This window comes from Myotis lucifugus, unplaced genomic scaffold (genome assembly GCF_000147115.1).
Source record: "Myotis lucifugus unplaced genomic scaffold, Myoluc2.0 scaffold_101, whole genome shotgun sequence".
NCBI classification, from domain to species: domain Eukaryota; kingdom Metazoa; phylum Chordata; class Mammalia; order Chiroptera; family Vespertilionidae; genus Myotis; species Myotis lucifugus.
Genome location: NW_005871149.1, coordinates 3012198 through 3028001, shown reverse-complemented (window position 1 = coordinate 3028001; position 15804 = coordinate 3012198). Strand labels below are relative to the sequence as shown.

Here is a 15804-nt window from a genome sequence, read left to right as displayed (position 1 = left end):
CTGTGGCACGCACCCTCCCAACGCATTCGCTCTTTAAGCTCATACCAGCCCCTGGAGGTAGGCACTGCTGTGACCACGTGGACATCTCTGGTGTGGACAGTAGGGGAGAAGGGGGGGAAATACACACACACAGGTGTGTACACATATGTGTGTATAAATACGCTGACATTAAACATCACCGGGAGGGGATGCAAGAGACTGACGTCATGGTTGCATCTCGGGAGGGAGCAGGGCGCCTGGGATACTGAGGTGAGGAGAGGGAGACCTTTCCGCCTGTTGGTTTTGAACCGCGTGACTGTGTTACCTGTAAACAGTCACCATGGAAGGAGCCGCACCAGCCTAGGGTTTGGGATCAGCACCAGCTGAGCTCCGGGCGCCGCCACCTCTGGGTCTGGGCAAGTGGGCGGTCCTGAGAGTGAGCCGGACTGGCCACAGGGTCCAGGGTGTGCAAGGATCGCTAGAGAAGAGGGTGGCTCCCTGCGAGGCCCAGAGGCCCAGAGGGAGTTAGTGGTGGGACTTGCAGGCTCCCCCAGCTAGAGCGGCTCTGAGCAGGACCAGGCAGCCCAGCCTCGCCACCAGAGGGCAGGCTCAGAGCCAGGTGATGGGGCCAGATCCCAGCTCATCACTTGGCGCTTGGCAGCCGGAGGGCAGGGTCCTTGGCCCCTCTGGGCCTCCGTTTCCTCGGCTGCTAGATGGGGTGAGCCATGGCGGCTCTGGCACAGTTGTCGGGAGAGTGCAGGACCGCTGCTGCGTGCAGAGTGCGCCGTGAGCGTCAGTGAGTATGGCTCTGTCCCTCTGAAGGTGACTCTGCCATAGGCAGTGGGAGCCCGGGGCTCTGGTGCCACCTGGTGTCCTGCAGTCTGTCTGGCTCTCGCACTGGCAGGGGCCTGGCAGGGCCAGGGAACAAGGGCGTGCGCTCCCGTCACGAGCCGCTCGGGCTGGGCGCTCGGCAGCTGCTTGTGGATTCAAAAAGCATCTTCGTGCCACTGAGCCAAATGCCACGAACACCTTGTTCCCTGCGCGAGGCAGTGACTCAGCCATTGTGCCAAGGAAGTGACGGGAAGCTGTTGCTCTGGGGGAGGCACCCCGAAAAGGGTGTGAGCCTCGTCTTCGGTGGGGAAGCCGGGTTCCCACCTCCCCTCCTGCAGTCACACTCTGACGTCCCGAAAGGACACTGAGCTTCCTAAGGTCGGGCCTTGGGTTCACTCTCTGTGGACACTGTGATCGGGACCTTGTTGAAATCATGCGCCATCACCCAGCAGTCCTGAAAGAGCCCCTTCAGGTTTAAGGAACAGCAAGCCTCCAGCTCAGGTCACCTTAGGACACAGGTCAGCTTTGCCTGCCTGCCTGTCTGTCTGTCTGTCTGCCCCCCTTCTCTTCCACGTGCCAGGCACTGCTCATGCAAAGACAGCAAGTGGGCTCCATCCCTCAGAAGCACAAAGTGTAGAAAGGAAGATGACACACACACCAATAATTCCGTGTTACAGAGGGCTGTGAGAGCCGAGGACCGTGACTAGCTCTGCTAGAGGCCGGCAGGAAAAGCTTCAGAGCGGAGGTGATATTTGTGCTGGGTTTTGAGATATAAATAGGAGTTTACCAAACAGTGAGTAGGAGGAAGGAAATTCCAGGCAGAGAGAACAGCCTGGGCAAAGACCACAGGTAGGAGATCATGGTGCTTTTGAAGAATGGCGCACAATTTACTTTTCTTATTTATTATTATTTTTTAAATATATTTTTATTGATTTCAGAGAGGAAGGAAGAGGAGATAGAAACATCAGTGATGAGAGAGAATCATTGATCTTGTTGGAGCCCACAACCCGGGCATGTGCCCTGACCGGGAGTTGAACCGTGACCTCCTGGTTCATAGGTTGCTGCTCAATCTCTGAGCCACACTGGCCGGGTTGGCGCACAATTTAAAACTTATGAATCATTTATTTCTGGAATTTTCCATTTAATATTTTCGAACTGCAGTTGACCATAGGCAGCTAAAACCATGGACAGCAAAACCACAGATAAGGGAGGATGACTATGTTTTTCTTTTTTCTAATCTTCACATTTCTATTAGGAGCATGGCTAGGCCCCAGTTCTTATTCACAACGCCCGAACCCAAATAGCCCCGGAAAACGGAAGTGATTTCCTTTCTCTGGGAGGGAACTCATTTTGTGGCAAAATGACCTGCACAGCTGGGAGGCTATTTATAGTCCTCATTGATGCGCTGGTGTGAACTGCCATCTTCTGCGGCAGAAACATGAATGCGTTTGATTACAGGTTTGTCCCAGGCCCGCTCAGGGTAGCAGGTAGCCCTGTGGCATATGCACCAGATTGCCTTTTGACAATAGAATTAGAAACGAAACCCTGATTTCCAAAACCAGGCTGGCCCCGGGTGTGTGGGTAAGGAAGCGTGGGCCTGGATCGCTTTTGGGATGCAGGCGGCCTGCTCCATTTCTCCGGTGGTCTCGCTCTCCGTGCTGGGACCAACAGAAACCGCGTCCACCTGTCTGCACGTTCAGCCCTCCCTCCCAGCCCACCTGGCCCCCAGCAGGTGATTTCGCCTCCTGCTTTACAGCCGCCTCAGTCAGGAGGCGGTGGTAGGAGGGCACCGTGGCCTGGCGGGCGGTGATCTGTATTTTAGAAACTCCCCTGCCCCGACGAGTGAGCTCCATTACTGTGAGCAACTCATTTCACCTTTGGGCCTCAGTTTACTCTTTCAGTATCCCTGCCCCCGCCCCCGCCCCCCAGACTTCTCTGTCTCTACCAGGTCAGAGGCATTTGCTGGATCAAATGCTACTACGTGCCAGGATGACTGCTGGCTGTACATTTGATTCTCACAGTCACTCTGGGAGGGAGACTCTATTATTATTCCCACTTTTCACATAAGAAAACTGAGGCTCATGAAACAGGCACTACCACTTGCCAAGTCCTCTCGGCCGAGTGAAGGTGGGAGTCAGATGTAGAGCTGCGTCTGTCTGACTCTAAAGCCCTGTGCTGGGTCCAGCTGCGGGCCCTGCTTTGCGTAACAGGAGACGGGATGTGAAAAGGCGTGGGAAACTGCCCCAGGCCGTCTAGATGCTGAGAGCAGACTGTGTGGCCCAGCCTCCTGACCGGCCTGAGAGCAGATGGGGTCGAGCAGGGCTTCCCCTCTCTGGAAGGGTCTTAGATCTGTGCCTCAGGTTGGGTGAGCGAGGTGGGTTCCTCTGTGACCTGGGGCGTGTAGGTGTGTATGAGTGAACCTTCTCTTTCTGGGACCAGGGAGAGCAGGTGGGCAGGAGGAAGACGGTGGTGTCTTTGTTTATGGTTTGAGGTGGAGGAGGTCTCAGGGAGACCTTGATGTTCGCAGTTCTCAGGCTGCACACTGGACAACTCGAGGAGGCACCATTCACACTCTAGTCTAAGTGAGTGGCACTCCCTAGAGTCGTGCACTGCACACCATGTCTGATGGCCCTGGAGATGCTCCTTCGCGAGATAGCCCCACGGTCAGCCGTGATCGCAGTTAAAACGAGCAGGGAACTGACTGTGCAAGTGTGCGCGTCCATTCTGCCGTGCCTCAGCCCGACAGTGAGCCTTTACCAACATGCTCCTGGATCTGCGTTTTACCGGCGACACAGTTCCAGGGGGTGAGGGGACATGTCCAAGGTCGCACAGCACCGCTCTTCCCCACCGTGCCTCGGGGCCTCTGCACTCCGCTGGGGCCGAGGAAAGGGGGGTTGGTGGGAACTCCGTTGCACTTGAATGAAACTGTGACTGTGTGTCTCCTTTCTTCCCCTGCCACGGTCCCCTCCCGCATAGCTGGACAAGATGCTGGACCCGCAGGTGTGGCGGGAGGCGGCCACGCAGGTCTTCTTCGCCCTGGGGCTGGGTTTCGGGGGCGTCATCGCCTTCTCCAGCTACAACAAGCAAGACAACAACTGCCACTTCGACGCCGCCCTGGTGGCCTTGATCAACTTCTTCACCTCGGTGCTGGCCACCCTCGTGGTGTTTGCTGTGCTGGGCTTCAAGGCCAACATCATGAATGAGAAATGCGTGGTTGAGTAGGTGGCGCCTCCTCCCGCCCTTTCTCCGCCCTGTCCACCCTCCCGGGAGGGGCAGGCGGGCCGTGGGCGGGGAGTCCCTGTCCCCGGGCTGAGGATGGAGATCAGGGGAGCTCTCCATCCCGGCCCCGGACACAGGGGCAGATTCACAGATGCCTCTGCTGATGGCCAGCGGGTCCCACCTGGGTGCCAGGAGGTGCCCCCAGGTTCGTGCTCACCGCTGCCTGTTTACCTCGTCTGCTCCCCTTTGTGCTGCAGGAATGCTGAGAAAATCCTGGGGTACCTCCACGCCAACGTCCTGAGCCAGGACCTCATCCCTCCCCACGTCAACTTCTCCCACCTGACCACCAAGGACTACTCGGAGATGTACAAGGTCATCATGACCGTGAAGGAGGACCATTTCTCAGCCCTGGGCCTGGACCCCTGCGTGCTGGAGGATGAGCTGAACAAGGTGTGGGACGGGCTGGGAGGCAGACAGGCCAGGGCTGGCTGGGGCTTGGGTTCGGGCTCCAGAAAGCCACCAGGGACCCACTCATTTACTTGATAAGCAAGGACCTTATTTTCATGTGTCCAGAGAGGGAGAGAGGAAAGGTATCAGCTCAAACCCCTGCCCTGAGGTCAGTTGAGCCCTGGTGAGCAGGGGCCCAGCGTTACTGCAGTTGTCCTCTACCTCGCCTGCCCATCAGCGTCCCCTGGGGTTTTATAAAACCTGATACCCAGCTTTACCTCCCGACCAATCAAATCATTGTCCCTGGGGTGAGCCAGGCATCGGTGTTTTTAAAGGCTCCACTGTGATCATGGGGCAGGCGGGCTGAGATCACTACATTCAGGTCTGGAGTTCAGAGCTGGGAGCAATCAGGGAAGGCTTCTCGGAAGAGGAGAGTCTTGAGCTGGGTGTGTTGCTAAAAGGGAGCGTCTTCATCTGAATTACCTGGGGTCCTTGTACACCTTGCAGATTCCAGACCCCACCGCTGAACTCCTGAACTGGTTGGTGTTTTACTGCCTTGGTGGGGGCAGGATTCTGATGCAAACTCAAACCCGAGCCCCGCTGGCCAAAGCAGCGGGATGTAGGTGGGGGTGGGGACCCCTGGGAAGAGGGAAGAGTCAATCCTAATGCTCTGAGGGGCTCCCAGGGTGGGTGAGGGCCCTCACTGAGGCCTGGCCCTCCCTCCGCCCGCACCCGCAGTCCGTGCAGGGCACAGGCCTGGCCTTCATCGCCTTCACCGAGGCCATGACGCACTTCCCCGCCTCCCCGTTCTGGTCCGTCATGTTCTTCCTGATGCTCATCAACCTGGGCCTGGGCAGTATGATCGGGACCATGGCGGGCATCACCACGCCCATCATCGACACCTTCAAGGTGCCCAAGGAGATGTTCACAGGTACCTCCTGGCAGCCTCCCCCGCCTGCGGGGACGACAGGGTGTGCCTCTGACGGAGAAACCCTGGGTTCTGACTCATTCCTGTCCCACAGGGCTGGGCCTGCTGCAGGGTGGGCTGTAGGCCTGGGGGGTGGGCGTTGGGGGGGCCTGGGTGCCCCCAAGAGCCCCGGGCCCGCCCACCGCACCCCTGCCCCCACACCGGCCTCCGGCTCTCTGTAGTGGGCTGCTGTGTCTTTGCATTCTTCGTGGGGCTGTTGTTCGTCCAGCGCTCGGGAAACTACTTTGTCACCATGTTTGACGACTACTCGGCCACCCTGCCGCTCACCGTCATCGTCATCCTCGAGAACATCGCTGTGGCCTGGATCTACGGGACCAAGAAGTAAGGGGCGTGGGGGGTGGGGCAGGAGTGGCTCCCCTGGGAGCGCTGTTTCCCACGGCCCCAACCGGGGTCCCAGAGTCAGGAAGCCAGAGCCGGAGGTGCTCCTGCAGATCATGTAGAGACTGAGACGCAGAGAGGGCAGCGCTGCTCGGGCTGCGGGCGCGAGTCTCCTGGGTTCAGGTCCCGTCGTCACCCTAAACTGCCTGAATGCTCACAGCACCTTTCCAGGATACCAGCTCCTCAGAATTCAGTGCAGCGTAAGCACCTAGTGGGTGTACAGGGGCCCCTGCCCTCCGCACTCATGGACTTCAGCAGCCCTACTCAGCGTTAAGGCTATTTACACAGGGTGTGAGGCAGGGCGTGGTTTGGGCCCTCCGTTTGGGTAAGAGAATTCAGCAATAAGAAGGGATTAGGTCTCATGGTCTGAGCCAAGGACAGCCCCTGGCCTCATGGCTCATGAGAGCCAATCTGTACTCCCAGAAAACCCTGCGACTAGGTCCCCCTCACTCGCTCAGCAAGGCCAGGGCTCCACTAACCCGCTCGGCCCTCCCCTCCCCTCCCCTCCCCTCCCCGATGTCTGGACCTGGCCTTAGAATCGGGCTCTCACTGTCGCTGATCCAGCCACCCGCTTCCTGGGACAGGGCAGCGGGCGGTGACACGGCAGGGAGCAGCCGTGAGCAGGGCTGGGACACGCTGCTCGGAGGTGCTGACCTCGGCAACCTGGGGAGGCCCCCGTGCCCGTCTCGGAATGCCATTTTTAAATGCACATGATAAAATAGAGAGCATTGTACAGGCAACTCGTTATATTGACAATTAGCAAAATACTGTTTCAAATCTGAGATGTGATATCTGTGTACTTTATTTTTTAAAATATGTTTTTATTGATTTCAGAGAGGAAGGGAGAGGGAGAGAGAGATAGAAACATCAATGATGAGAGAGAATCATTGATCGGCTGCCTCCTCAGGCCCTACACTGGGGATCAAGCCTACAACCTGGACATGTGACCTGGCCAGGAATTGAACCGTGACCTCCTGGTTCCTACCAGCCGGGCTCTGACTTTACTTTTACTGCATTACATTGTAAGATCTGGCTGTGGGTTTCATAGCAATGGTAACTCCGGAGCAGCTGTGAGCATAAGTGATCTTAGTAGGTCTCTTCAGTTGTAATGTGATAGGAACATATCTGAGATTTAATCAGTTGCTGGCAGTCACAGGAACGGTTAACACTACTGTGGTTGTTTGCATTTGTAATAGAAAGAAATGCAAGATTTCGGTTAGGTGTTATTGAGGTAGAGATGATTTTTTAAATGCCATTCGTGGGCACAGTCTGCGAGCCCCCCCAGAATTCCACCCACAGGCACTGAGTTAGAAACCCCTAGTCAGGGCAGCCTTCTGGACACTAGGGAAGTGCACTTCCCCCTCTTTTCCAGCAGGGGGAGTCTAGAGCCAGGCCAGTGCGAGTGGGGGTGGGGGCTGCCCAGAGCACAAAGCCCTCTGGTGCCGCCTGCCAGGCAGAGTGTGTCCTGCGGGTTGTATTATATCCTGGGTGGGTGTGATTTGATGTAGTCGGAGGATCTTAGAGGAAGACAGCAGAGCCTGCCCAGAGGCCAGCAGCCACAGATGATATACCAGGAGCGCTGAATGTGAAGAATGGGTGGGATGGTCAGAGAAGGCTTCCTGGAGGAGGAGGCTGTGGAGGACTACGCAGGCACAGTGGGGGTGCCAGCTTCCGGCCCTCTGCTGCCCCCGGAAGGTTCATGCAGGAGCTGACGGGAGATGCTGGGCTTCCGGCCCTACCGCTTCTATTTCTACATGTGGAAGTTCGTGTCTCCCCTGTGCATGGCTGTGCTCACCACGGCCAGCGTCATCCAGCTGGCGGTCACCCCCCCCGGGTTACAGCGCCTGGAATCAAAGGAGGAGGTGAGGGGTGGCAGCCCGGGGACATGGGGACCTTCCCAGGCCTTTAATGCCACAGGTGCTAGAGACCAACCCCTCGGTGGGGCAGTTGCCATGTGCCCGGCCTGCTGGGGGCGTTGCACACCTGCCCGTAACCTTTCCAGCAGCCAGGGCGAGGCGGCATCGTCCCTGTGGTACAGACAGGGACACGAGGGTCGAAAGGCTAACGCCCTTGTCCCTCTCTCTGACCCGTGCTTTCTCGCCCTGGTGTGGAGTGGACTCACCCACCCTTTGTGCAAGTGCAGAAACTGGGGTGCAGATGACCGGCTACCTCAAGTAGCAGTCGCTGCTGCCCCTCATCTCTGCTGGTGCCAGACGGTGGTGGGGTGGGGAGAGGGCGGAAGAGGGGCCCTGCGCGGGTGAGGGGCGGCAGTGCCAGGCACGGGCCCTCACCCCCGCCCGCCCCCAGGCTGCCGAGCGCTACCTGTATTTCCCCGACTGGGCCATGGCGCTCCTGATCATCCTCATCGTCGTGGCGACCCTGCCCATCCCCGTGGTGTTCGTCCTGAGGCACTTCCACCTGCTGTCGGACGGCTCCAACACCCTGTCCGTGTCCTACAAGAAGGGCCGCATGATGAAGGACATCTCCAACCTGGAGGAGAATGACGAGACCCGCTTCATCCTCAGCAAGGTGCCCAGCGAGGCGCCCTCCCCCATGCCCACCCACCGCTCCTACCTGGGGCCCGGCAGCACGTCGCCCCTGGAGCCCAGCGGCAACCCCAACGGACGCTATGGGAGCGGCTACCTCCTGGCCAGCACCCCGGAATCGGAGCTGTGACCACCGCCCCCACCACGCCCGCCCCTCGCCCCCTCCCACCCAGCCAGCCCCCCCTGCCTGGCCCTCCTCCAGGGGAGGGGCTGCCCTGCCTCATCCCCCAGCCCGTTCTGCACCCCAGACCTGAGTGGGGGCTGTGCCATCTAACCCTCTGAGATCCTATCACCGCGTGGCAGCCGAGTAACTGGAACAGCCCAGAAGTTCTGACTCCCATACAGGGGAGGCTCCCAGGGGCCACTTTCAGGGTCACCCCTCCCTTCTCTCCCCCTAACCTGCTGCCTGCAGATCTTGGTCTCCGAGCCCTCTGTGCTGCCGGGTGGTGGGGTGGTGACAGCCACCGGGGTGGGGCGGGGTATCCCAGAGGCTGCCTGGTTGCAGGCGGGGGATGGGACAGATGTGCCAGGACCCAGGGCTCAGCTTGGGGTGGGGCTCCTCCGTGTGAGGCAGATGGTGCCCGGGCAGCAGAGGGGGGGGGGCTCCTCTACCCCCAGCTCCAGGTGGGGTCTCCGATGTCCCAGGCCAGGCCTGGGTGGTGGTGGGTGCTCCTGCATCTTGCTTGGGAGGGCCATGCCTAGGTCTGAACCCTTCATGCCTCCATTGGGGCTTAGCATCTCCCTGTCCCCTCCCCTCCCCTACCTGCCCCATCCTGGAGCTGAGTGCTGGCCTCTGCCTTTTCCTCGAGTCCCAGAGCACACTTGTCCACAGCACAATTCGGGTGGTTTGGAGCACAATTGCAAAGCACATCCCCTCCTCTCACCTGGGACCCAACTTTCTCTCTAGTGGCAGCTTCTCCCTGGAACAGGGTTCCTGGAGTTCAGGGCCCTTGTCCAGGAAGCCTGGCACCTGGGAAAGAGATCATTCCACTGCCCTTTTGGGCTGCCACTCCCCCTCTGTAATGTAAGCACAGCTACCCAGGCCATGGCGGTCGGGGCCACAGACAGTGCTGTGGACGCTGAAGGCAGCCAAGGGGAGGGGCTGGGTGTCTGTGTCCCACCCCCACTCTTCCCTTCTGCCTACCCTGGAATAGAACCTGACCAGAGAACAACTGCCTGCAGAGTGATGGATGTGCCAATGGAAGGAAGGATGGATGGATGGATGGATGGATGGATGGACGATGGATGGATGGATGGGATGATGGGGTGGGTGGATGAGTGGATGGATGGATTGGACCAAGGGAAGGATGGATGGATGGATGGATAGATGATGGATGGATGGATGGATGGATGGATGATGGGTGGGTGGATGAGTGGATGGATGGATGGACCAAGGGAAGGATGGATGGATGGATGGATGGATGATGGGTGGGTGGATGAGTGGATGGATGGATGGATGGATGGAAGATAGGAAGGAAGGACAACTGGCTGGAACAGCAAACCTCTTTGAGAGCTGTGGTGGGCAGGGAGGGCCCAGGCCTGGGCGCCATGACAGAAGGTTCTGAGTCACTTGTGACTCTGACTGCTCTCAGCACTGGGGGGCAAGAGGAGGACAGACTAGGCCCAGGTTCCCTCCTTGGCCCCTTAGTTTCTTGTGCCCCCCCCTCTTGCCTGGGGATCCATCCCCCCGCCCCACAATCTCCCTTACTCACCCCCCCTCCTCCCCTTTCTGGCCTCTCAGCCCCCCTGCCCTTCCAGTGAGGGGAGAGGGAGGCCCACGTCTCCCCAGAGACATAAGCCTTTGGGGCATAATAGGCCGCCTTAGGCCCCTTTCCTGACACCACCTCCTACCGGGCCCCGTGCCTAGTCCCACCAGCTCAGCAGCAGGAAGAGCAAGGCCCGGGAGAGACATGCTATATATACTCCTCTGTGTATTCTATTTCTATTGTATATGCAATCTGTACATGTGGGTGTAAATGCTGTTAAAGGACAACCCAATATACTGTGGCTGCCGGACTATTTTCACCCTCAGTGCTGCACAGATCTATTTTCATTGTATATTTGATATATTTTTAATTTTGTAGCTTGTGGCCGGGCCAGGCCCCAGCCCACCAGCCTGGGACAGGGGCGTGGTCCCTGCTGGCTGGCACGCTCCTAGCCTTTGGCTGCGGCCGGGCCTGTCCGGCTCTCTCTCTGCTGTGTTAGTCGTAGGGCTCAGAGCTTGGTGTGCGTGCGTGTATGTGTGTGATGTGTGCACATACGTGGGGGTGGGTGTGTGTGGGTGCTGATTTGTGAACCCCAGTGTCCCCCATGTCCTGAAGACCCCGCTGCCCTCCCTGCTCCCCCTCCTCCTCTCAGCCAGGCCCCCAGGGCTGCAGGACGCCCCTGCTGTGGGGGAAGCGGGCCATCCTTGCTGGTGCCATCACTGGGCTCCCAGAAACGGAAGGAAGGAGGGGCCTTGGGGATGGAGCCCCCCCGATTCATTTTCCAGTCACCTTCTCGCTGTCTCCACGGGAGTCGCAAGCTCTTCATCCTGACAAAATCCAGGCTTCTTAAGCGGGTGAGACACCCCCCTCCCCAAGAGGGCCCCTCACAGCGCCCTGCCCTGCGTTGGTCTCAGAGGTCCTGACCGTGTTCCGAAGGGACCTGCGGCCTGTCGCCTGCGCTGTTGACACACACACCTTCGCTCACTCCTCAGTGGGCGAGGCTGGGCAGGTGGGGCCTCTGATGAGTGAAGATCCAGCCCTAGGCTTCCTGGGGGAGTAGGAGGGGGACCTACATCCCGGCACAGGGTCCCCAACCCCCACTAGCACCGCAGGAGACAGCGACTCCAGGGCGGGTGTGCCTGAGAGAGTCCCGGTCCCTGCCCCTCAGCCTGATCACCAGCTTCTTGCTCAGGGAGCCGACCCGCTGAGGCAGCTTGAAGCCCCAGGCCCAGAGCGGGCGACAGTGGGGCTCACGAGCTGGTCCCACTGAGCTCGGCTTTGCCCTCCAGCAATAAATCTGCAGAGACTGTTGCTTTCCTAGTGCCGGAGGCGCCTCCTGAGCCAGCCCGCACGGCCTGAGGCCGGGGGCCGGAAGCTGTGTGCTCCCAGGCAGGGGCCACCCTTCTGCCCGTCCTCACAGCCGCACCCCTGCCACTGCCTCCCCACAGAGAAGAGACTGAACCTGTTGGAAGGCGCCTGGTGCCCTGAGCATCCACGAGGCCCCAAAACTGGGGACCTACTGCCTCTTCCCTGAGGCCTAACGATGGGGCTGGGGTGGGGGCCCAGGGTCCCTCCTCACCCCGAGCGCTGCTTGGTACAGGCCCAAGTGCAGACAGCGAGCATCACTTTAGGTCCTGGCGCAAGTTCATGGCTGGCAGAGCCCTGGGTAGGTCAAGACCACTCAGCCCAGGGGAGGGGACGAGGCATTGTCACCCTGGAGCCCCTTCCTCTCTACTCCCCCCATGGTGTGCAATAAAGTGTCTGTTCTTACCAACCCCCTCTGGCCTTTCTGACCTGCCAGGATCAGGGATGGGATGGGGCAGCGTTGGGGTAAGCTTGGATGGGATGCTGTGGGAGCTGTGGGTGTGGCTGGCTGGCTGGGACTTGGGGAGGAGGAGGAGGGACATGTGTTTATTCTCCAAGAATTGTCTAGGTGCCCTTGTAGCAGGCCTTACTGGGCTCCAAGACTCTACATGTCCATGCTCATGGGATGTTCGCAACAGCTGTCTGAGGAAGACAGTTGACCTTGGAACAACACAGGTTTGAACTGGACGGCACCACTTATACTTGGGTTTTTCCCAATAAATATACAGCTGGCCCTTCATACCCATGGGTTTCCCATCTATGAATCCAACCAACAGAAGACAGAATTTTTAAAATATATATTTTTATTGATTTCAGAGGGGAAGGGAGAGGGAGAGAGAGAAACATCAGTGATGAGAGAGAAGCATTGATCAGCTGCCTCCTGCACACCCTACACTGGAGATCAAGCCCACAACCCGGGCATGTGCTCTAACCGGGCATCGAACCGTGACCTCCTGGTTCCTAGGTCGACATGGGCAGCTGGGAAGCCTGACGCACTGCTCTGTGTCCCTTTCTATAAGGACCCGACTCCACTGGGGTTGTGACTGCCCTGTTCAAGGCCGGCTTGGTGGCTGTCCACTTGAGGAACACGAGGCTCCAACGACGTGAGGACGGTGTTTGGTGTCCACTTCCCAGGCTTTGAGGGGGAAATCCCTGCCCTGCCTTACTGCCAGGAAGAGCTCTGCCTGCCAGCTCGGGGGGGTGGGGGTGGGGGGGGGGGACACCCACCTCAGGGAGGGGCTGGGGCTGGGCAGACCTGAGAGCCAGGGAAGGGGCAGCAGGGTTCCTTGGAGCAAGCCACGTTCTAAGTCGTGAGAGAGCAGCCCCTCTCTTCAAACAGAAGGTAAAGATGAAATAGGGAATTTGTCATGAATTTAAGTGTTTAGTAAGCACCTAAGGAGCTGCGGGTGGGGGAAGTGCTGCTTCGTGCCTCGCCCTCAAGGAGCACAGACTGGCTGCGGGGGAGAGGGAAGGCCCCCCCACCCCACGGCACCCCTCTCCAGCCTGGAATGAGCTGCCAGCCAAGGTCCCCCCAGGGTCTCTCCATTTCCTTCTCCTGCCGGAGGAGACGGTGTTGTTCCAGGAACGGCCAGCAGATGGCAGGAAAACCTTTCTATTCAGATTTTGGTCCCCCTGTCCTCCGTCACTTACTCCTTTGTGGATTAGTCTATTCGTTGAACAAACACTTATATATTTTTTTAATATATTTTATTGATTTTTCACAGAGAGGAAGGGAGAGAGATAGAGAGTTAGAAACATCGATGAGAGAGAAACATCGATCAGCTGCCTCCTGCACATCTCCCACTGAGGATGTGCCCGCAACCCAGGTACATGCCCTTGACCGGAATCGAACCCGGGACCCTTCAGTCCGCAGGCCGACGCTCTATCCACTGAGCCAAACCGGTTTCGGCCAAACACTTATTTTTATAACTGATTTTGTTTTTAGAGAAAGAAAGGGAGGGAGATAGAAACATCGATTTGTTGTCCCACTTATTTATGCATTTATTGGTTGATTCTTGGATGTGCCCTGGGGCAGGGGTGGGGGGGACTGAACCCAGCAACCTTGGCCTCCTGGGACGCCGTTCTAACCAATTGAGCTACCCAGCCAGGGATGAACAAACACTTATTAGGCATCCACTGTAACAGGCTCTGTGCCAGCTATGGCTGCACAAGGATAAAGAAACCATTCCCATTGTCCTGAGTTGGGGAAAGGGAAGGGAACCCCTTCTCCCCCCACACCAACCCCAAACCTCCCCATATGTCTCTCTAACCGGGGAATATCTTGCTGCTGGAAATGTCACGCCTTGAAAATTTATCCAACCCTGTGGTTGAAGGTAATGTTTTTGGTTGAAATATCAACCCTCCTATCGGGAGGGACACACCAACCCCCTAAGAAGCAGTCTAACACGGCTTGGGTTTGAGGGCGTACGGAGCCAGACTTCCCACGTTCAAGTTCAAATGCCAGCTAGGCCCTCTGCCTCCTGGGAGGCCTCGGCCTCGGCGCTTACATCTCCTAGTCTGTAAAACAAGTAAAATGAATGGATTGAAATGAGACGATGCATATTGCTGTGATTCAGGTGACCCCAAATCTTAGTGGCTTAAAACAACCGTTTTATTATATCCCATGGTGTTTTGAGGGAGGGATTCAGGCAGGGCTTGTCTGAGCGACTCTCCTGGTGTCAACTGAGGCCAGACGCGCCGGTCGGAGGGTCCACGGCAGCCTCGCTCGCGCTCATCCAGACGGCTGGCACCTGGGGACAACGGCTGCAGGGCTGGGCTCCGAGTGTCACCAGAGGATCGTCCGCACTGGCCTTGGGAGCATCGTTCATCCCCGGAGGGCAGACTCCTTCTGTGATGCTCAGGGTGCCCGAGAGGCCATTTCAAGGGACAAGAGGTGAAGCTGCCCCCGCATCCCACTGCCTCATCGGGTCCGTGCAACGAGCGTTCTGAGCGTTCTGAGCGCCCAGGATTGTGCTCAGCACTGAGAATTACATACAAAGAAGGACCAGGCAGGGCCTGCCTGGCAGAGGCCTCATAACCTGGCGTGGAACGTCCTGCCACTCATACCCACGGTGCCAGGCACACCATTGCGTCCTTTACTTAAACATCGTCTTCTGTAGGAAGAAACCTGAAGAATGAGGAGAAGACGACGTCTGTCCCTCAACAAAAAACACATCCTTGTTGGGGTCACTCCGTGCCTGGCACAGTGCCAGCCGCGGGGCAGGAAGACGGGGCTGAGCCACCCTGGGGCTCCCTGGGCTGGAGCCGGTTGGGTGCTGGGTGTTCGTTCTCCCCACGCTGCCCTGGGCTTCGTGAGCATCTACGAGGAGCCAGGGTTCGGCGGCCTCTCCAGTTGAGGCTTCCCTGTCCCCAGGACACTGCGGGAGGGGGCCGGTCCATCAGGACTGATGAACCGTTCTAATGGAATGAACCAGTTAAGCTGGAATTTAGCCCAGGTGGGAGGAATGGAGATGGAGACATGCTGAGTGCTGAGTCTCGCCAGCTGGGCCCTGAGCTAAGGTACGTGCGTGCGCTCTGGACGTAGGCTGGGTCTCTACCCGGCAGCCCTGAGCAAGGAGGGCTCTGGGGGCCACCTAGCTGGCCCTGGCCCTGGCCCTGTGACTCCCATGAACCAGAGGCCACGGTCCCCTGTGTCACTCACTGCCCTGGGCCCGATCCCAGGTGCAGCTCGGTCCCCGGAGCTCACTGCTGCTCCAGGGCCTGAAACCTCTCAAGGAGAATGTGCCTGGGAACAGACACTTGGGTCCCGGACAGCCCTTGGGTTACACGTCCACGCTTTACAAGGCTCTGAGTCCTGGCCAGGCCCGAGTGTGGGGCCTGCACCCTTCTGGTCCTTTCCCTTCAAGAGCTGGGCCATCAAGGGCATCTCTGGAGCTCCCCAGAGCCCCAAATGCACCTTCACTAGGGTTTTCACAGCCACCAAACCCAGCCTTCATCCCTGTGCAGAGCCGTTCAGCTGACCTCCACGGGGCCGTGGGCTGTGCTCCACGCTGGTCCTCCCCAGGCCCGGCCTGGGAAGGCTCTCAGCATTTGGGTTGGAGCCTGTGTGTCTCTGCGGGCTTTGGGGGGTGGGAGGGGGGGAGAGGCGGGGTTAAATCAACCGATAAGCAATCTGGAGGCTGGCAGCCTCCTCTCACCCTTCCTTCCCTTCTCCTTCCACGAGGGGAAAGGCCCTATGCCTTCCCCTCAGTGGTGATGGCTGATAAAGCAACTCAATTAACTGGGCTGGGAGCAGGGCAGGCTGGGAAAGGACACTGGCTCCTTGACCTGGACCTGAGGGAGAAGGGGGTGGCTCCTGGCAGGAGCTCCAATGCCAATGGGGGTG

The 15804-nt window shown here is 58.5% G+C and overlaps 1 protein-coding gene across 1 annotated transcript in view; it reads left to right on the top strand.

The window, feature by feature from the left end:
- The window catches only part of SLC6A17 (solute carrier family 6 member 17), a 36580-nt gene extending 26940 nt beyond the window's left edge, over nucleotides 1-9640 (top strand). The window contains 9 exon segments of the mRNA XM_014459020.2: nucleotides 363-389; nucleotides 1180-1188; nucleotides 3787-4028; nucleotides 4287-4479; nucleotides 5215-5407; nucleotides 5626-5785; nucleotides 7538-7553; nucleotides 7555-7704; nucleotides 8150-9640. Of these exon segments, the coding sequence (XP_014314506.1) occupies nucleotides 363-389; nucleotides 1180-1188; nucleotides 3787-4028; nucleotides 4287-4479; nucleotides 5215-5407; nucleotides 5626-5785; nucleotides 7538-7553; nucleotides 7555-7704; nucleotides 8150-8518 (1359 nt within the window). The 3' untranslated portion in view covers nucleotides 8519-9640.
- The last annotated feature ends 6164 nt before the right edge of the window (nucleotides 9641-15804 follow it).